The 18,619-nt window shown below is 32.8% G+C and overlaps 1 protein-coding gene across 6 annotated transcripts in view; it reads right to left on the reverse strand.

The window, feature by feature from the left end:
• Nucleotides 1-18,619, reverse strand: part of LOC118739058 (facilitated trehalose transporter Tret1-2 homolog) — a 97,198-nt gene that overhangs the window by 4,253 nt on the left and 74,326 nt on the right. For 5 of the 6 annotated variants that reach the window (XM_036470173.1, XM_036470177.1, XM_036470175.1 and 2 more), the window contains one exon: nt 44-437. In XM_036470173.1, the coding sequence (XP_036326066.1) occupies nt 44-437 (394 nt within the window). Of the gene's footprint in view, nt 1-10; nt 438-18,619 lie in introns of all 6 variants that reach the window. The other variant, XM_036470178.1, reaches the window with a different exon arrangement.

Consider the following 18,619-nt stretch of genomic DNA (forward strand, 5'->3'; position numbering starts at 1 on the left):
GCTATCTCACCCGTATACATAGGTGCGGCTACACAGAATGCACCACCAGCAATACCCAGCAGGAAACGAGCGACAAACATCATGGGCACATTTTGCGCCCAAATTAGCAAACCCCAACCTAGAGTGAAGGGCAGCACCAGCAACAACATTGCCAGCTTACGTCCCACCAAATTGATGAGTATACCAGTTGGTATGCAAACGAACGCCGCACCCAATGTCATGGCTGAGCCAACCCATGAGAATTCGCTTTTCGACACTTCAAAATCATAAGCGCCGTTATTGATCTTTACTTCGGCGGGTGATGTCCAACCGAGCAGTGTACCAGCGGCAAATGCGCCACCAGCAGCTGACAAAGCCGCCACATATTGTGGTAGGGTCTTTGAGTTGCTCTCACTCGTACCGTGAACCATGCTGCTGCCGAGTAGGTTTTCTTGATCCTGTGGAGAAGAAGAAGAATAAAAGAAAAGTAAGTAAACAAGTTGCAAGTAATTAAATTTAGAATTAAATTGCAAATGGTAAATGGCAAAAGTCAAAGTCAAGTGCGCAAATTATGTTGCGATAAGTCAACTTGACAGTTTCATCCATCAAGTTAGATATTCGCTTTAAGGCTATAAAATTGCAAGCTATTCAGAAAAGCATGCTGTCGCAAACCAAGCTTCATCGCAAAAATGGCAGCTGGAAGATAACAGCGCCACTTTGCAAATTAACTTTCATAGACATTAATTAAGGAGTAAGCTAAACATTTTTAACGGGGAGGCCTGCAACGCTACAGGCAGATTTTCGTCCGTTGAAGAAATTCAATGCAGTATGGTATATTTTTTCTGAGTTCAGCTGATGAGATAATCGAAAAAGGCACCCTTTTTACTGTACTTTAGGCAAGCTTGGATTTAAGAGTCTTCAGTGAAAAGGTCAATAACTCGCAGGTAGTGGCTAATACTGGCAGATGAGCCAAGGGAACAACTTGGAATATACATAACTACTCAAGCAAATGGATGAAACCAAAAGGTCAATGTAAGAAGTTTTCTATACCACTCTACATTAGTATGGCGATAAGTTTAAAGAAATTACCCTGAGCCTATGGGCTTTTAAGAGATATCTATGATAGCATTGATTTTACATGCAACGATTTTTCTACAACACCAACTATTCGGCGCGATGGTTTTAAACTCAAAGGCACTAAAAGAATACATATGTAGATAAGATTGTGCTCTGCTGCTGTTGTCAGATGATTTTTTCTAGATTTATTAAACGTATACATATTTACATCAAACTCAACTGGCAATTAGTTTAAGAAGTGTGCTATTTCCTTGAGGTCATACACTCTTATCTCAGCAGCTTGCTTATCTGTAGTTCAATACTGGTTCAGCATGTGCTTTCAAGAATACAAATTTCCATTATATTCAATTATCAAAAAAAAAAAATTATTAAAAATTAAGTCACAAAAATACACTGGGTAATTTTCCACTATTTGTCAAGTACATAGAAAAAGAATATTTAAAGTTCTTATTAATTTTTTAATTTATGCAAGAACAAAGCATGTACGGATGCATATATACATACACATGTACATACATATGTATACAATTCTATATCATGAGTACATTGTTATATATGTACATAAGTAAGCTCTCGGCCCCCCAAAGCGCTCTTTTCTTATCAACAAATAAGAATGACTAAAAAAAACTTGCAAAAAAGCTAGAGAGAGGGCTCGCCGCCCTCTCGCTTTCGTTGGCGCTCTAAATATACAAATACATACACACACAACGTATATGCAGGTATACATACGTACGTACATATTTATATAAACATATGTACAATAAAAAAGTGCTTATGCAATTGGAGGCCCGCCAGCTAACCAACACCATTTAGTTGATTTGATTGTTGTTTTTATATGTATGTATGTACATCTACAACTTTTTTTTTAACTTTGGAACAAACTTGCGCTCGTGTTTGTGGTAAGGTGTCAAAATCGATAAGCGAGCAATATCTGAGCGCAAAGGTAAACAAGTAATTTTTAGCAAAAAAAACCGACTTCAACTCTCTTATAAAAAAAAAATATATATATATATATATCTCATGATCCACTGATCGGATCTTAACCAGATTAGTATGGGACCACCTCTGAGACCCTACCTTTCCGATGCAAAAAGAATTCTCGAAATCGGTTGACGTGGTCCAAAGTTTCCAATATATTCAATTACCAAAAAAAAAATATAAAAAATAAAAATAAAAATATTCCGACGAACTGATAAGCTAGCTCCTCTTTTTTTGGAAGTCGGTTAAAAAGGAAGCGATAAGGAACTTTTAAATGTACTAGGTATACATACATACATATATGTATTGCATTTCATCGAATTATAAGTCCCCGCATCATTTTGAGCAATAAAAAAGTTTAGTCAGTTACGGCTTTTTTTGCGTAAAGAGCAAATATTTATCAGTAAAAAATTAATAATAAAAAAAATGAATGATTGTGCCAAAAATATGAACATACGGTCACATGTTATGCATGCCAAATATAAATATTCAAGAATTTCGACAGAAATGAAAAAAGATAGATTTTGTAGAACTCTTATTTGAAAAATTTATTTTTATGGCCAAAAAAACAAATAATTTTTTAGCACAAAACAAAACCGACTTCAATTCTCATATAAAAATTTTAAACCAAATTAGTATTAATGGGTACTTTAAAAAAACATACATAAAAAAAAAAAAATATTATTCCGTTGAATTGATAACCTCCTCTGTTTTTGAATTCGGCTAAATATAAATATGTATAAGTGATCACCAGAATAAAAACGATAAATTTACCGATAGCAAATCAATATTGATATTATTAGTATACAAAACAGAAACGATAAAATATAAGAAAATTAATTTTAAAAACATCGATAACTTAACGGTGTCTATAACGATAATTACCGATAAAGTATCTGTTATGACTATGATATCGAAAACGATAGGAATAACTATAACGAAAACTGTTAGCGATAGCGATAACAAAGTCGAAAACTTACGATAATATCAATAGAAATATTTGTATCGATAAATATAGCTTAAATGAATTTAGTGGATTGGAATAGGCTAAAATTGATTATTGATTTCAAAAATATCGATAACTTAATAATGTCGAAAAACATAAAAATATCGACTATGATAATCATATTGATTATGATGATCGAAAACGGTAGGGATAATATATATAAGCGAAAATTATTTGCGATAACGATAACAAAATCTATAACTTTTATAACATCTCTAGAAGTAAGTTTATCAATAACTACATATGTACATATGTATAACCTGGATGAATATGAATAAATTAATTGGATGGATTTTGAATAGGCTGGAAAATTATACGAAAACCAAGGTACTGAGGCATTGATGTCATGGTGTCGAAGGTAAGGCTTCAAACTTCCCGGTCTGCATAATCTGCATCTAAGATATTTGTTGTGGGATAGAGATCTATTAAAAATACATCTGAGTAAATATTTTCGTCTTCGTCTAGTGAATGACGCGTAAAAAAGTGCTTTCATTTGTGCCTACGGAGACCATTAAAACAACTTGCCTTCTATTACTAGGGATGCTAACGATATGTCAAAGAGCTTTGAACGAGTTATGAATTAAAGAAGAGCCACTTTCTACCTAATAACATTTTCTCTAAAAATATAAACATAAGCAGAAGTAGTCTGCAAATTGATGATACAGAAAGTCAAACACGTTCCTCAAAAATGTAATAAAGATTTCGAAAAGATAAGCAAATCTTTTGAGGTGCGGCAGTTAAATAAAGAATAAGCCTAAAATATACACTATCGCTAATTATACCCGAGCGCACTTGTGCACAAGGGTATTATAACTTTGTTCACATAACGGTTGTTTGTAACAGGCAAAACGAATCGAGATAGATATAGACAAATGTATACATAAATGATCAGAATGAAAAGAGAAATCGATTAAGCGGTGACTGTCTGTCCGTCCGTCCGTCCGTCCGTCCGTCCGTCCGTCTGTGCACACGATAACTCGAGTAAAAATCGAGATATCTTAACGAAACTTGGTACGTGAACTTCTTTTGGGCGTGGGACGGATGGTATTGAAAATGGGCGAAATCGGATAATAACCACGCCTACCTCCCATATAACGGTAATTTTAAGAAATACGAAAACTGCGATATTTTAGTAACTACTGAAGATAATTCACTCAAAATTGATACTTACAATGAGTTTCAGACGGAAAACATGAATATTATAAATTTTTGGAAAATGGGCGTAGCCACGCCCACTTATGGTTACATGTGTATATCTTGGTAACCGCTACACCAATTTCTTCCAAACTTGGCACAGTTGTTGGCCTTAGTACAGCATACTAAATGGCTTTTACAAATCGGACAATAACCACGCCTACCTCCCATATAACGGTAATTTTCAGAAAAACTAAAACTGCGATATTTTAGTAACTACTGAAGATAATTCACTCAAAATTGATATCTGCAATGAGTTTTAGACGAAAAATAAGAATATTACAAAATTTTGGCAAATGGGCGTAGCCACGCCCACTTATGGTTACATGTGTATATCTTGGTAACTGCTACACCAATTTCTTCCAAACTTAGCACAGTTGTTGGTCCTGGTACAGCATACCAACTGGCCGAAAATTTCTTAAATCGGACAATAACCACGCCCACATCCCATATAACGGTAATTTCGAGAAATACAAAATCTTCGATAAATCAGTAAATATTGAAGCTAATTTATTCAAAATTGATGATTGCAACAATTCTTTACCAATAAATACGTTTATGATAAAATTTTGGAAAATGGGCGTGGCCCCGCCCACTTATGATCACTATATGTATCTCGCTAACCGTTCCAGCAATTTGTACCAAGCTCGGTATGGTTATTGTGCTTGCCACATAAAAGCAAACCGTTGAAAATTGTTGAAATCGGACTAAAATTGAGGCCGCTTTTCATATAACGGTAAATTTCAGATATGCTTGAAATTTCAATATTTCGAAATTTAAGGACGCTAATTTACTTAAAATGTATACACCCCGGCTTATCATGTAGCGGTAGCTTTCGGAAAGGTGGAAAACATATATTTAATACTTGCGCCGGGTATTTAATGTTCGGCTCCGCCCGAACTTAGACTTTCTTACTTGTTTTAATTAATCAAAACGACGATTTTTATACCCGAGCGCACTTGTGCACAAGGGTATTATAACTTTGTTCACATAACGGTTGTTTGTAACAGGCAAAACGAATCGAGATAGATATAGACAAATGTATACATAAATGATCAGGATGAAAAGAGAAATCGATTAAGCGGTGACTGTCTGTCCGTCCGTCCATCCGTCTGTCCGTCTGTCTGTGCACACGATAACTCGAGTAAAACTTAATATATCTTAACGAAACTTGGTACGTGTACTTCTTTCGGGCGTAGGACGGATGGTATTGAAAATGCGAAAAATCGGACAATAACCACGCCTACCTCCCATATAACGGTAATTTTCAGAAATACGAAAACTGCGATATTTTAGTAACTACTGAAGATTATTCACTCAAAGTTGATATTTACAATAATTTTTAGACGAAAAACAAGAATATTTTAAATTTTTGAAAAATGGGCGTAGTCACGCCCAGTTATGGTTACATGTGTATATCTTGGCGACCGCTGCACCGATTTCTTCCATACTTGGCGCAGTTATTGGCCTTGGTACAGGATACCAAATGGCCGAAAATTTTTAAAATCGGACAATAACCACGCCCACATCCCATATAACGGTAATTTAGAGAAATACAAAATCTTTGATAAATCAGTAAATATTAAAGCTAATTTATTCAAACTTGATGCTTGGAACAATCCTTTACCAAGAAATACGTTTATGATAAAATTTTGGAAAATGGGTGTGGCACCGCCCACTTATGATCACATATATATATATCGGTAACCCTTCAACCAATTTGTACCAAACTCGGTATTTTTATTGTGCTTGCCACATAAAAGCAAACCTTTGAAAGTTATTGAAATCGGACTAAAATTCCGGCCGCTTTTCATATAACGGTAAATTTCAGAAATGCTTGAAACTTCAATATTTCGAAATTTAAGGACGCTAATTTACTCAAAATTGATACACCCCGGCTAACCATCTAGCGGTAGCTTTCGGAAAGGTGAAAAAACATTTATTTAATATTTGCGCCGGGTATTTAATGTTCGGCTCCGGCCGAACTTAGACTTTCTTACTTGTTTTTATAATGGTATGTCTAAACAACTGATATACAAATTTGCACGAGTTTTTTGTATAAATAGAGATGTGTGTACATATTTATTAAAATATGAATGCATGTACATTAGACTGCATCACCAAAAAAAGTTTCGGTTTTTACGCCGGGACTAGAAAATTTATTCTATTTTAAGATGTCCACCAAAATATTTCAGAAAAATATTAAGATTTAAGTGAGCTGGATCGACTTGAAAATACCTCCAAAAATGGAGTTTTTTATGAATAAATATAGTTTCTTAAAGACCTTTACTTATTTATTTATTATTAACGAAAAAAGTCCCTCATATGACAAAGCAGATTAAGCTTAAAACATCTGCATAAAAATATTTAAGAATCTTTTCAACGGAATCGTAAGAATGAGATTTTTGATGCTGTTTTTTTTTACTTTTTTCAAAGCTCGATTTATGAAAAACTTGAAAAACTGGGCCGAAACTATTCTGATTTAGACTTGTGGGATCTCAGTGGAAAGGTATTTTCACACTCACGTAAATCTTAGTATTTTTTCGAAATACTTTGATAGACGTCTTAAAATATAATAGATTTTATAAGTCCAATGGAAAAATAGTACCAATTTTTTTTTTGTATGGGGTGTGATGCAGTCTAATGTAATAAGTAGGTATCTAAACAAATATAAATATGTATTAAGTACAAAGGTATTTGAAATAATATCAAACTGGGTAACGTTGACGCAAATCAGCAATCACACGGTAATCATCCATCATAGATACTAAAGTTATCGTGTATTAAAGCCAAAGACGAGGAATCGAAGGAGGGTGTGTGAAATTTCGCTTAATTTAGTAATTGGACGTCGATTGACATCGATAAGGAAATGTGTGTACCTACTAATTACATATTGTGCGCAAAGAATTTATGGAAAGCGGTACAGTTTCTAATAAAATGAATATTGATAATGAAAAAAAAAATACATTCATACATACATCCAGTAGTGAAAAGAGCAAAAGCAAGCATGAATTAAACTTTCCAGACAGGCAAATGTGAAACAATACATTTAGAGAATTTTGCTTCAAAGACCAGGAAATGTGCACACGAAAACGAAGGAAAGAAAGAAAGTACACAAAGCAATAACAATTGCAAAACGAAAAATGCATAATTACGCTATTCTTTTAAACTAAGAAAACAAATTTTACAAGAAAAGTGTAAATATACATAAAACTAAATTTATTCTTAACTGCTAATCAGTATTTTAAAGTTCTAAGCAGATGCAGCCGTTTAATAAAAAATTTATGAAAGCTACTTCCTAATTGCCTTCAGCTTTCATAATCCAAGTGAACTTCATGAATGCGATTTGTGTAATGCACCTACTTGTATTCGTACATTTCCGGTTTTATTATTTGCATTTATGTACATATGTACGAGTATGTATTAACATCTACAGATTTCCATATACTACAAATGTAGGTACTTATTTATGTACATTAGGGTGACTCGCCAAAAAAGTGGTCGTTTTCCCAACCGATTTTTTTATAAATAAACTTTGTTGGAAACAAATTTTTTTCTAAAAAATCACCTCAGATAAAAGAATAATTTAATCTTAAAAGGTGTGCATAAAAATGTTTCAACATTTTATCAACGGAATCAAAGTAATGGGATTTTTGAAGGTATTTTCAAATCGTTTACTCATTTAAATCTTAATTTCTTTCCAAAATATTGTGGCGAATATTTTAAAATACAATAGATTTTATAATTCCGATTGAAGAACCCTACCACGATTTTTCTGTATAGGGAATGACGTGCTCTATTACATACAAATGTTTTTTTTTTATCATTCTACAAACGTACACTGCATTTGTTTTCATCAAAATGAATTTGAATAAAATATGTAAAAAATGCACGCAAAAACATCTCAATAATATCCTATGTGCTAAAACGCATACTAATTACAATTAACGATTATCCATATACATAAGTAGGTATGCACATTTAGTACCCGACATAATGATAAGGTCACCGTATATTATAAGTTTTAGCTATTTTTTCAAATGAATTCAAATAATTTTTTGTAAATATGTGGGATTAGTTTACGGACAGTACTTACGATCCTAGGACTAATTGGCCATTAAGAGTTAGTAACATAGAAATGCAGCCCTACATAACGAATAAAGGAATAGAACTGGTCTAATGATTTGACGAAAGGGACATCGCGTTAGAAGACGGACAAGACAAACAAGCATTCGCGTACTTACGATCGAACGCGTCGGACCACTTAGACGGGCTTCAACCCTATTAAGTTGTAGTTAAGATGTAAACGGTTAATGTGAATAAAGTTTATTATTATACTTAAACATTAAAAATGACTATAATTCTGAAGAGCCATCCTAAAAATATATACAATGTATAGTTCATTCAATAACAAATCCAAGTTTCGAACTTCCTACAAAAAAAATTGTTCACCGAAATTAAACAATAATAATAATTAAAATGAAATAATAAACAGTCAAAACTTATATGTTTATATAAGGTGACCTTATCATTATGTCGGTCACTGTATGAATGTATGTAGATCGTAAGATTTTTCATTGCATATCTTTAAAGTGAGACATTTTTTACCCATTTAAATGCATCTCGAGTATTTACAGAATCATTCAGAACGATAATGCAATAAAAACAAGTGCAATGAAGTGCATTGAGTAAAATAAAAACAAAAGAACAAATTATATAAACTCCATAAAGCTCGAAACGTGCTTTTCTTCCTCTTCTAAGCAAATGCAATTTTCCTGTACTATACATAGTTATGTAGGTACATGTATGTATACTAGAATGATCCAAAATAAGTAAAGTCGAAATTTTAATTCCATGAAATTGTTCTATATCCTAAAAAATATACCTCTATTTTTTATTTTGAAATCAAAAAATATTTAGAGGTCGCTCCAAGCGCTCAAAGTTTACAAAGTATTTATATGTGCAAAAAACACTTTTTCGTAGAAATGCCATGGAATTCTTAAAAATCAATATTTTTCGATCGGATCGGTTCTCTGTAGTAGACTTCCAGTAACAATATCCAATTTTTATTTAACCACTTTTTAATACTAAACATTTTTTATTTATCCCTTCATTGCATTTTCTGGCATTTTCTGGGGGTTTTGGTGGGCCTATAAAATATAATTAATATGAAAAGATAGTTAAATAAATAATTGGGTGTTGTTATTGGGAATCTCCTGAAGAGAAACATACTTTTTCGATCGAAAAATATTGATTTTCAAGAATTCTACACCATTTCTACGGAACGTGTTTTCTTTCCCATATAAAATACATGGCAAAGTTTGAGCGCTTTGAGCAACCTCTTAGAATTTTTTTATTTCAAAATAAAATATGGGGGTATATATTTTTCAGTATGGAACAATCCTAGGGGATGAGAGCATAAAAATTCTGACTTTACTTTTTCACATGCTTTTTTCGGACCACCCTAATGTATACCTGTATGTGGGCCTATACAGATTTACATTTCAGTATATGCATATACACCTAGTATGTAAATAGGCATGTATACATGTGTCTTGTGGTACACACCTTTTAAAAACACAATTTTTTTCATGCCCAGCCTTGACCCTTATTAACACTTCAGTTGAAACGCGGAATTGTTAAATAGAAAAACTGTGTTGACACACGGAGCAGATGAAAAAAACGCTGCAAAGTGCTCACAGTTGAATTTTAAAAGAACAACAGCTTTATGGAGGATTCACAATCTTAGCTTGGGGTTGAGACTGCTTTTATGAAGTTTTCTTCTGTCTATAAAATAAGCCTGTAGTGAAGTTTGACACAATTTTCGACGATATGTTCTTCAATAAATACTATTTAGTACTGAAAAATACCTCTTCAACTATATATGTATGTATCATTATTTGAAATCGGCAGGCAAATACAAGAAAAAGTAATCACAGAGTAGACTTCAGAAGTACAGTGGTTCAAAACTTCATAACTCACTGTAGGATTCCCCAAAAAGAAAAAAAATATCACAAGACAAATTTAAAATGTTGTAAAAAAATGCTCACCAAAATTAAAAAACTTTCGGTAAGCAGTTTTATATGTAGATCATTAAATTGTGAACATTAAATGATCCACTGTGCAGCGGCAACTAATTCCGCTTATGGGTGATCAACCAGTTTTTACAGCCACCATACTAGCGATCTGGCCAACCAGTCATCAGCGTATGTTGTTCCATTTTGCAGTTGTGCTGATTTTTGGAGAGAACGATACATTTCCGCGGACTATTCGAGTAAGGAAAAAGGCCAAAGCCTAATAAATCATCCAGACAGATATAAAACAAAAACAGTACTCCTTTCCCAGATTTTATTTTCTCACTGGCCGGCTACCATGAGCCATGATCTAAGTATATTCAGTGCTAATAAAAGCGACATTTTTGCTATTGGTATTATTTAGTTGGGTATTGCTTGGACCAGATACTGATCGAGCCTTGGTCCTACGGACTGGCAGTATAAACCTCTAACCACACTCTTAAACAAGAGCTAGTGTTGGCTAAATGTTTTGCCCAAAAAACATTTCCACGCTTTTATTTCGAAGATATACTTTTCGATTTGGAGCACACCTCTTTTAAATGTTATAAATATTTTCGTAGAATGAAGTGATTTGCCAAAAACGATCTATAAAGCAAATATTTGCTTGCTGATTCATTTAAGTATGTTTACATGTATCGTTATGCTGGTTTATTTGTTTTCGTAGAAAAACATTAAACATTCGAGCTGGATGATAAAAACTGCGTTTTTTTTATTATCAATCGACTAGCCTGCAAAGCCAATAGATACTTAAATGTTTGTGTGTGAACGTTGGTAAGTTAATAGAAATATTAAATTACAAGACACACCTGCTTTACTGGCCGACTGAAAGGATATCAGATTAGTTAGGAAGGACAAGCTGAACGGCGATTCCTTTTAGTTAGCGTTGGACACTCAGTCTAGCAAGCCATATCAGTGGATGGCATTGATTCAACAGAATGACAATGAAAGGTAAGTACATACATACACTTTGCTTTTACACCAACCTACAGGCATAATGCAATGACTGTTTTACTTACTACAGGAAATGCCTTCCATACGCTTGTGTGTCTATTTTTAACAGCAAAGCTGGCTATTTCAAACAGGTATTGCTGCACACAGTCTTTATTTATTTATTATATTTTCTCCGCAATTACATCCGCATTCTTTCAATAACGCCCACACGGCTGTTGATTAAACTGAAAGTAGGAATTTTAATGCATATTTCGATTTCATGGTACTCCTGCGTCGCCATATCACAGATGCGCATACATATGTATCTTCGCAAGAAATTATAGCTTGCAACGACTCCAAGAATGTAAAGCAACGCAAGTAAGGAGGTAAAGAGGTTGAAAGCGCAAGCTCTCTTTTTAATGTATGCCAAATATTTGCGCGCCGATTGACATTAAAATTTTTGTGCAAACTGTTTGCGCGTTCTTTTTTGTTATGCGCTTTGTATTTGTTTTTTCCTTTTTTTTATGCGGTCAACGTGCTTACCGAAGCGCAGGGTTCATTTGAAGGTTATTCAATGAAAAAAGTGAGTGCGTGTTTGCTGCTTGCTGCGGCTAATGTTGCAGCAAGTTTGTATGTATTTGGTTGTACTCAAAAGTGTCAGCTGTTTTTGTATCTATTCGTTGATGGAAGAGTGCAATAACTTATAAGTTCGTGAGAACCCTTCGTAATGAAGTCAGTCCAGTCAATCATATTTTAATGAAAATTTAAAATTTTCTTTTATTGTTACAAAGTTAGAAGCTTTGAGTTTTATGGATTTTGTTGTAGTATGAATTATATTTTTATTAAAAATTAATCAAATTTAAATAAAACAGAGTATTTGCAAAATATGGAAAAAATATTTTCTTAACAATTTTGACTGACACTCGCTGTATACAACCATGAGAAAGTTTCTGTATAGAGATTTTTTACAAAGTCAATGAAATGTTTCAAGAAATGGTTTTTTTTCTTTGCTGATGGTGTGACGCTATTTCTTCCATGAAAAGTATCTCTGAAAAATTTTGTATATGAAATAAAATGCACAACACCGTCAAAAAAAAACAGATTATCAAAAATGATTATACCAAAATTGAAGGAGCTATAAAACTGCGTACCCAATTTTACCAAAATTTTCTCCAATTAAGAAATGTTGCCTAGAAAGTGGTAAATTTTTCTACTTTTCACACAAAAATTTTAAACGAACTATATTTTCATAAAAAATTAAGTAACATTTTTTTCTGAAAAATATGACATTTGTAAAAAAAATCTCTACGGAAGCTTTTTCCAGTTAGAGTATCTATGTATATTTATGTACTGTTTTCAAGCTTTACTCGAATTTCTCGTGATCTTGTCACTTTTAATTATAAATTGATAGCTCTACAGCCAATTCACAGTTCAACACGTGCGATTTCTATCAGCTGATTGTCAAATTTTACGCTTGCCAACCAACTTGTCAAAAATCTCACAACGTAGATGTGCTAAAAAGAGCAGTTCTTTATAAGTATTATGCTTGTAAAAATGTATATATAGTATCTAATATTTTTTGCAGTTGAAGGCCTCTATGAAAACTGAATTTTGTTGCGGGAATACCTACAAAATATTAACCAATATGTAAAAATTAAAGTTCGGCCGATAAAAACGTGTAACATGAAAAATGAGTTTAAGGTGAATTCGATTTATTGGCATCAACAAAAATAGTTTATATTGGTAAGCTATTTATGGTGGCTAAATGTGATAAGAATTATAAAAGAAAAATTATCAGATATAAATTTAAGCGACCTTTGTTAGCGAACAGTAAATTTTAGGCAGCCTAATAACTCGAAGTTCGATATAGTATATAATATATATGTACATACATATGTATGTATTTACAATGTGAAAGCAGCTCTCACATTTGCAACAGTTGGTTTAAAAAGTCATTCCACGTTACTATACAGTATTGCTTAATATTTTCCAAAATAAAATAAGTGTAGTCCCAAACACTCGTGTAAACAAAATGCCATTCTAGAACACAACACACTGCACTCTGTTAAAAGAGCAGATTCTATGAAGCTAATCTACTCTTTTGCCAGAATGCCAGGCCACTTGCTCAATTTGGTGAATACCCCAAATGTAATTTTATGTCAAAATAGGCTAAAATGAGAAATTATATCCACTTCGAGTTGTTCTGAATTAAATTTTGAAAAAAAAAATTAAATTTGAAAAAAATACACCAAAATATTTAAGTGTGTCAGTATGTGACAACTTCTTAAATAAAGCCAAAATATGTCGAATTATGTTCCCTTCTAGATCAGGGCGCGGTTAATACGCAAACTGAATCGCTTAGTAGCAACCGTCATTTTTAGATGGCTAGAAATCTTCACCGCTTCACCAAGACGTAAGCATGAGATCTGAAAGACATTTTAACTTAGTATATTGATGTCCATTTTGCCAATGGCAGTGAAATCTTTGATAAAACTGCTTAAGCCCACTTTTTATACATGTTACCCAATACATCAAATATTTAATGCCTGAAATTTTTTTTTCGTAACTGAATGGTGATGTGTAAAAAAAATGGAGCATTTTTTGCGTAGCTCGTTGCTTTCATGACTTACTATTCATAACGTGTGTTTTTGCGGATATCAAAAGATCATAAAAAAACACAAAGTAAATATTACTGAATACCAAATAAGGACTTTAACGAGCTCGCTCTGAATAACCCTATTGAAAAAAATAAATAGCAAAATTTTATGGTATATCGCGAAAATGCCAAATTCACTCTAATAAAAAAAACCGCAATGAATGATTGTGTTATATGTAAATACAATAGATATGTATGTATGTCCTTATGTACATACAAGTACACCCGAAAGTGGAACAAAAATAGTAAAGTGCGAAAACGATGAGACTCACATATTAATGGTATGACAACAAATATATATACAATGCAAACCATCTGCAGTGTATAAGTGGTAATGAATGGAAAATTTTGGAAGCATACTTGTATACATATTGTACATGTTTGTATTTTGATTTCGATTTGTTTACCAAACATAACACACACAAAAAAAAAACCAAACATGTGATTATTTAATGAGATAATTGAATAATCGCAAAGAATGGAAAAGCACCAAAAAAGTATAAAAAACATAAACGTGAAAAAAAAGAAAATTAAATTAAATAAATTGGCAAATTGAAATTAAATGTTAACCTCTTTAACCTTGGACGCAATTTTGAAGCATAGATATGTAAGTATTAAGTGCAATACAGTAGAAGTTTGATAATGCAAGCCGAAATGTTAAAGGGCACGTACATACATACATACATATGTACATATTATACATATATGATTATTTGATCTTCTCAAAAATCGACGTCAAATGATCGAGTTTCCACTATATGTATACTCGTAGTTATTCGCCGACTTTGAAGAAGGCTCTTCGTACTAGGATATTTGAGATATTTGCGATGTACATACATATATACATACATATGTCAATATTATTAAATAAGATGCGGTAAAGAATAGACTTGTATAAATATAAATATTTATATGTAGCTATATATTTACATTGCATATATGTACATATGTATGTATGTACATTAGACCATACCAGAAAAAAAGTTCGCCGTATACCCCTGAGTCATGAGGTATTTTTACAAGGCAATTTGGAAAAAAATTTCTTTGGCCGAACCTAGAGTTCACATTTTACATATTTCGTTGGCACCTACATATCGATGGTCACCTGCAATAACGACACAATTGAAAATTCAAAAAATTAAAACTTATACTACAATTATGTGGCTCCTGTCTCTAATCATTGTCTAATCCGTTTCCAACCTTACTAAAGTAAGCAGTAAGGATTGCTAAAGTAAGTGCTAAAGATTAGATATGGATTCGACAAGGATTATAGACATGAGCCACAGTAGTAAGGGTTTTTATTTTTTGAATTTTGAATTGTGTCGTTCGGCAAAAAAAAGCCCTATATACATAGTTCTACTTGATAATCAAAATACTTTCTTAGCAAAAGTTTAATGATTTTCGGTGAGCTTTAATTTACAACTGAGATCTGGTGGGTAAGTACTACTTGAGGTCAATAAACTTTGGAACAAAAAAAGACTCGAAGCTAACTTCGAATCGAAATACTTCCTTAGCAAAAGATTAATGACTTTTGACGAGCTTTAATTTACAAGCAATAGGGTGGGGGAACTGCGATTGGTACAAAAAAAGTTTCTCCTCAAAACAAGAACATTGATATATCATACTATAAGATGCGACTATAAATACTCGTACCGAAGATATGATAATTCGGCGAAAAAAAAAATGTTTTCCAAATTTTATGGCAAACTTGTTTTCTGATACGGACTAATGTTCATATAAGTATGTATGTACTTTCAAATATAAAACAGTATGAATGACGTAAATGATAGCTTGAATGGCAGACTGTTGGATCTGTTGCACGACAGGGGTAATTTTATATGACACATTTTTTTTTAAACATATGCGCACACATACATATGTAAACATATTTATGTAGATGCTCTATTTTTAATAGCATTGGTGTATGTTTATGTGTACTCGTGCATATTAGGTTTCTTTAGGCTTAATTTTATCACCATTAATAGGTTTGTTCCACACGCTTTCCGGGCTGTTTCGGTAATTATAGCGTAAAAATAAGTTACTCTCACATAAGTGCCAGAAATGTGTCACCACGTGTCAAAAGTTCCCAGAGCGTGAGAGGAAAGCAAAAAAACACAGCTCTAAACGCTGAGTTTTTTCTAGTTTTTTATTTTACAAAATTTGCTTTCGGATGTAAACAAACAACAACTGTTATTTCAAATTGACTTCATGCACATTTCTGCCCGGAAAAAAAGTCCGGGCTGTTTCGGGCGTGAAGAAGAAGAAATTTAAGATCAAAAAGTGGAGGGTATTCGCTTTCTATCACCCATTTTTCTAGCGTGAGGAACGCTTTCTGGGCTATTTTGGCTCCCGCGGGCTCGTGAGGAACAAACATAATGATTTGTTTTGCAAGCATGAAAATAAATGTTCTAAATTGACTTGCTTGACCTGCGTAACGAACCATTGATTTTGATGGCAAACATATTTTTTATTTTTAGTTTGTATGTATGTACATTAGACTGCATCACAAAAAAATTGCAGTTTTTCCGCTGGGAATACAAAATCGATTATATTTTAAGACGTCCACCAAAATATTTCGGAAAAATATTAAGATTTATGCGAACTGGACCGATTTGAAAATACCTCCAAAAATTGAGTTTTTTATGAATAAAAATAGTTTCTTAAAGAACTTTTTGAAAAAAGTCCCCTCAGATGACAAAACAGATTAGGCTTCAAAAATCTGCATCAAAAATCTTATTATTATGATTCCGTAAAAATTTTTTGAAATTTTTTTTTTAATATTTTTATGTACATGTTTTAAGCTTAAACCGTTTTGTCATTTGAGGGCATTTTTTCAAAAAACATCTTTAAGAAAGTATTTTTATTCATAAAAAACTCCATTTTCGGAGGTGATTTCAAATCGGTCCAGCTCGCTTAAATCTTAATATTTTTCCGAAATATTTTGGTGGAGGTCTTAAAATATAATAGATTTTATAATTTCAATGGAGAAACAGTACCGATTTTTTTTCGTATGCGGAGTGATGCAGTCTAATGTACATAAATATGTTCGTCCCTTCCAACAAATTGAGTTATTAGACGCAATACAATTATTCAGAACATAAAATTAATTAATTTGTTTGCAAATAAAGTGACAACTGAAATTAAAGGTCAGCAATTGAGAAAGCTTTTACATATGCTAAAATTTGTCAATTTAAGCAATTTAGTCAATAAAATTGGTCGTAATTAGATCATCACAATTTTCTGCAAAAACATGGAAATTTTTAATAAACTTTAATTTATTGCGATGATTGTCGGAATAATTTAATAAATGATTAATTTACTAATGCTGCATTTCCACTAGCCATTAAATAATAAAAATTGTTATTATAAAGTTGGGCATCAAAAATGATCGCTAGAGGAGCCGAGTAGACTCAAGAGTAACGACCAGAAGCAGAAACTGATCGGGATAAAGGAAAGCCCGTTATTCCTGAGAGACATTCCGCGAGATAATTTCTTGCCTTGACAGGACCATAACAATTTCTATGATAAACTGTGAGACGTGGAAGGAAAGCGGATCAGAGCACATCTTTTCTGCCACTGCTCGAGTCTCATTAGGCATGGACCACGAAATACATTGCACTGAAGAGTTGCACGTATGTAGATGATCTGAAGCCATGAGAGCCAGAGGAGCCTATAAGTGTAGAAAAAAAAACTATTTTTTTAGTATATGAGAAAAAAGGATCCTATAAATAATAAATAAGGTATTTTGTTCAAAAGTTCATTGCACCTATGTGATACTACCCATTATAGTAAAAGAAAACTAAAATGCAAGAAGATTCCAAGTCCGTGTAGACGAGTGCCATTAGGATCGAAACCTTATATTTTATTTCTCCCATTTGTAATTATAGAGTATCTAACTAACATCTTATAAAATTCAAATTCATATTTCTTTTAATTTCTTCTTTTTCATGATTGTCTCTAACATTCGCTAATAAAAAAGTAAGCTCAATATCATTTATTTTTGTAAGACATCAGTGTCATAAAATAGCTCAGATATGGTTAGAGACTTTTGTAAATGTCGAAAGCTGAGTGGAAGATCGACCTATCCCTATCGGCCTATCTCAGAAAATTATTCAAGAACGGCCTACTTCAGAATTTGCTTGAAGTACGCCTTATCTGAGCTGCCGATATATTGAATTTACATTGAAATAGGGTGTTCTTGGACCAGTTGCTGAGATAGGGCGTTCTCCAACCAAATTCTGAACTAGAGTGTTCTTGAAAAATTTGCTGAGATAGACGTTTTTGAACCGAGATACAGGTCGATCTTACATACATATAGAGTAATTTATATTTGATAGTAGAACAGAATTTTTATTACAAAATTGACTATAAAAATCAACTGTTATAAGTACACCTGTGTTTATATGCACCGACACCTCTTTAGACAGCTTGTGCCTTTCGAGATGCAATCTACCTTCAAATCATTTGACTTATATGTAATTAAGTCCAATCCAATGTTGCACTGTTCATGGCGCGCTGCGTAAAAATCAAAAGTAGTTTGAATAATTGCAGATCAGAAGCGATATAAATATAAATATGGTGTACATACCTGTATGTAAATTTTTATGTCTGATAATGACAGATACTATCCAAATGTGAGTGGGTAGTGAGCGCCAAATCGAAAGTGAAAAAATAAATAACGAAGTCACGAATAGAATATGTAGAAGCGCGAATTATTTTCGATTT

This window comes from Rhagoletis pomonella, unplaced genomic scaffold (genome assembly GCF_013731165.1).
Source record: "Rhagoletis pomonella isolate Grant_MI unplaced genomic scaffold, Rhpom_1.0 Rhpom_scaffold_00005, whole genome shotgun sequence".
Taxonomy (NCBI): Eukaryota; Metazoa; Arthropoda; class Insecta; order Diptera; family Tephritidae; genus Rhagoletis; species Rhagoletis pomonella.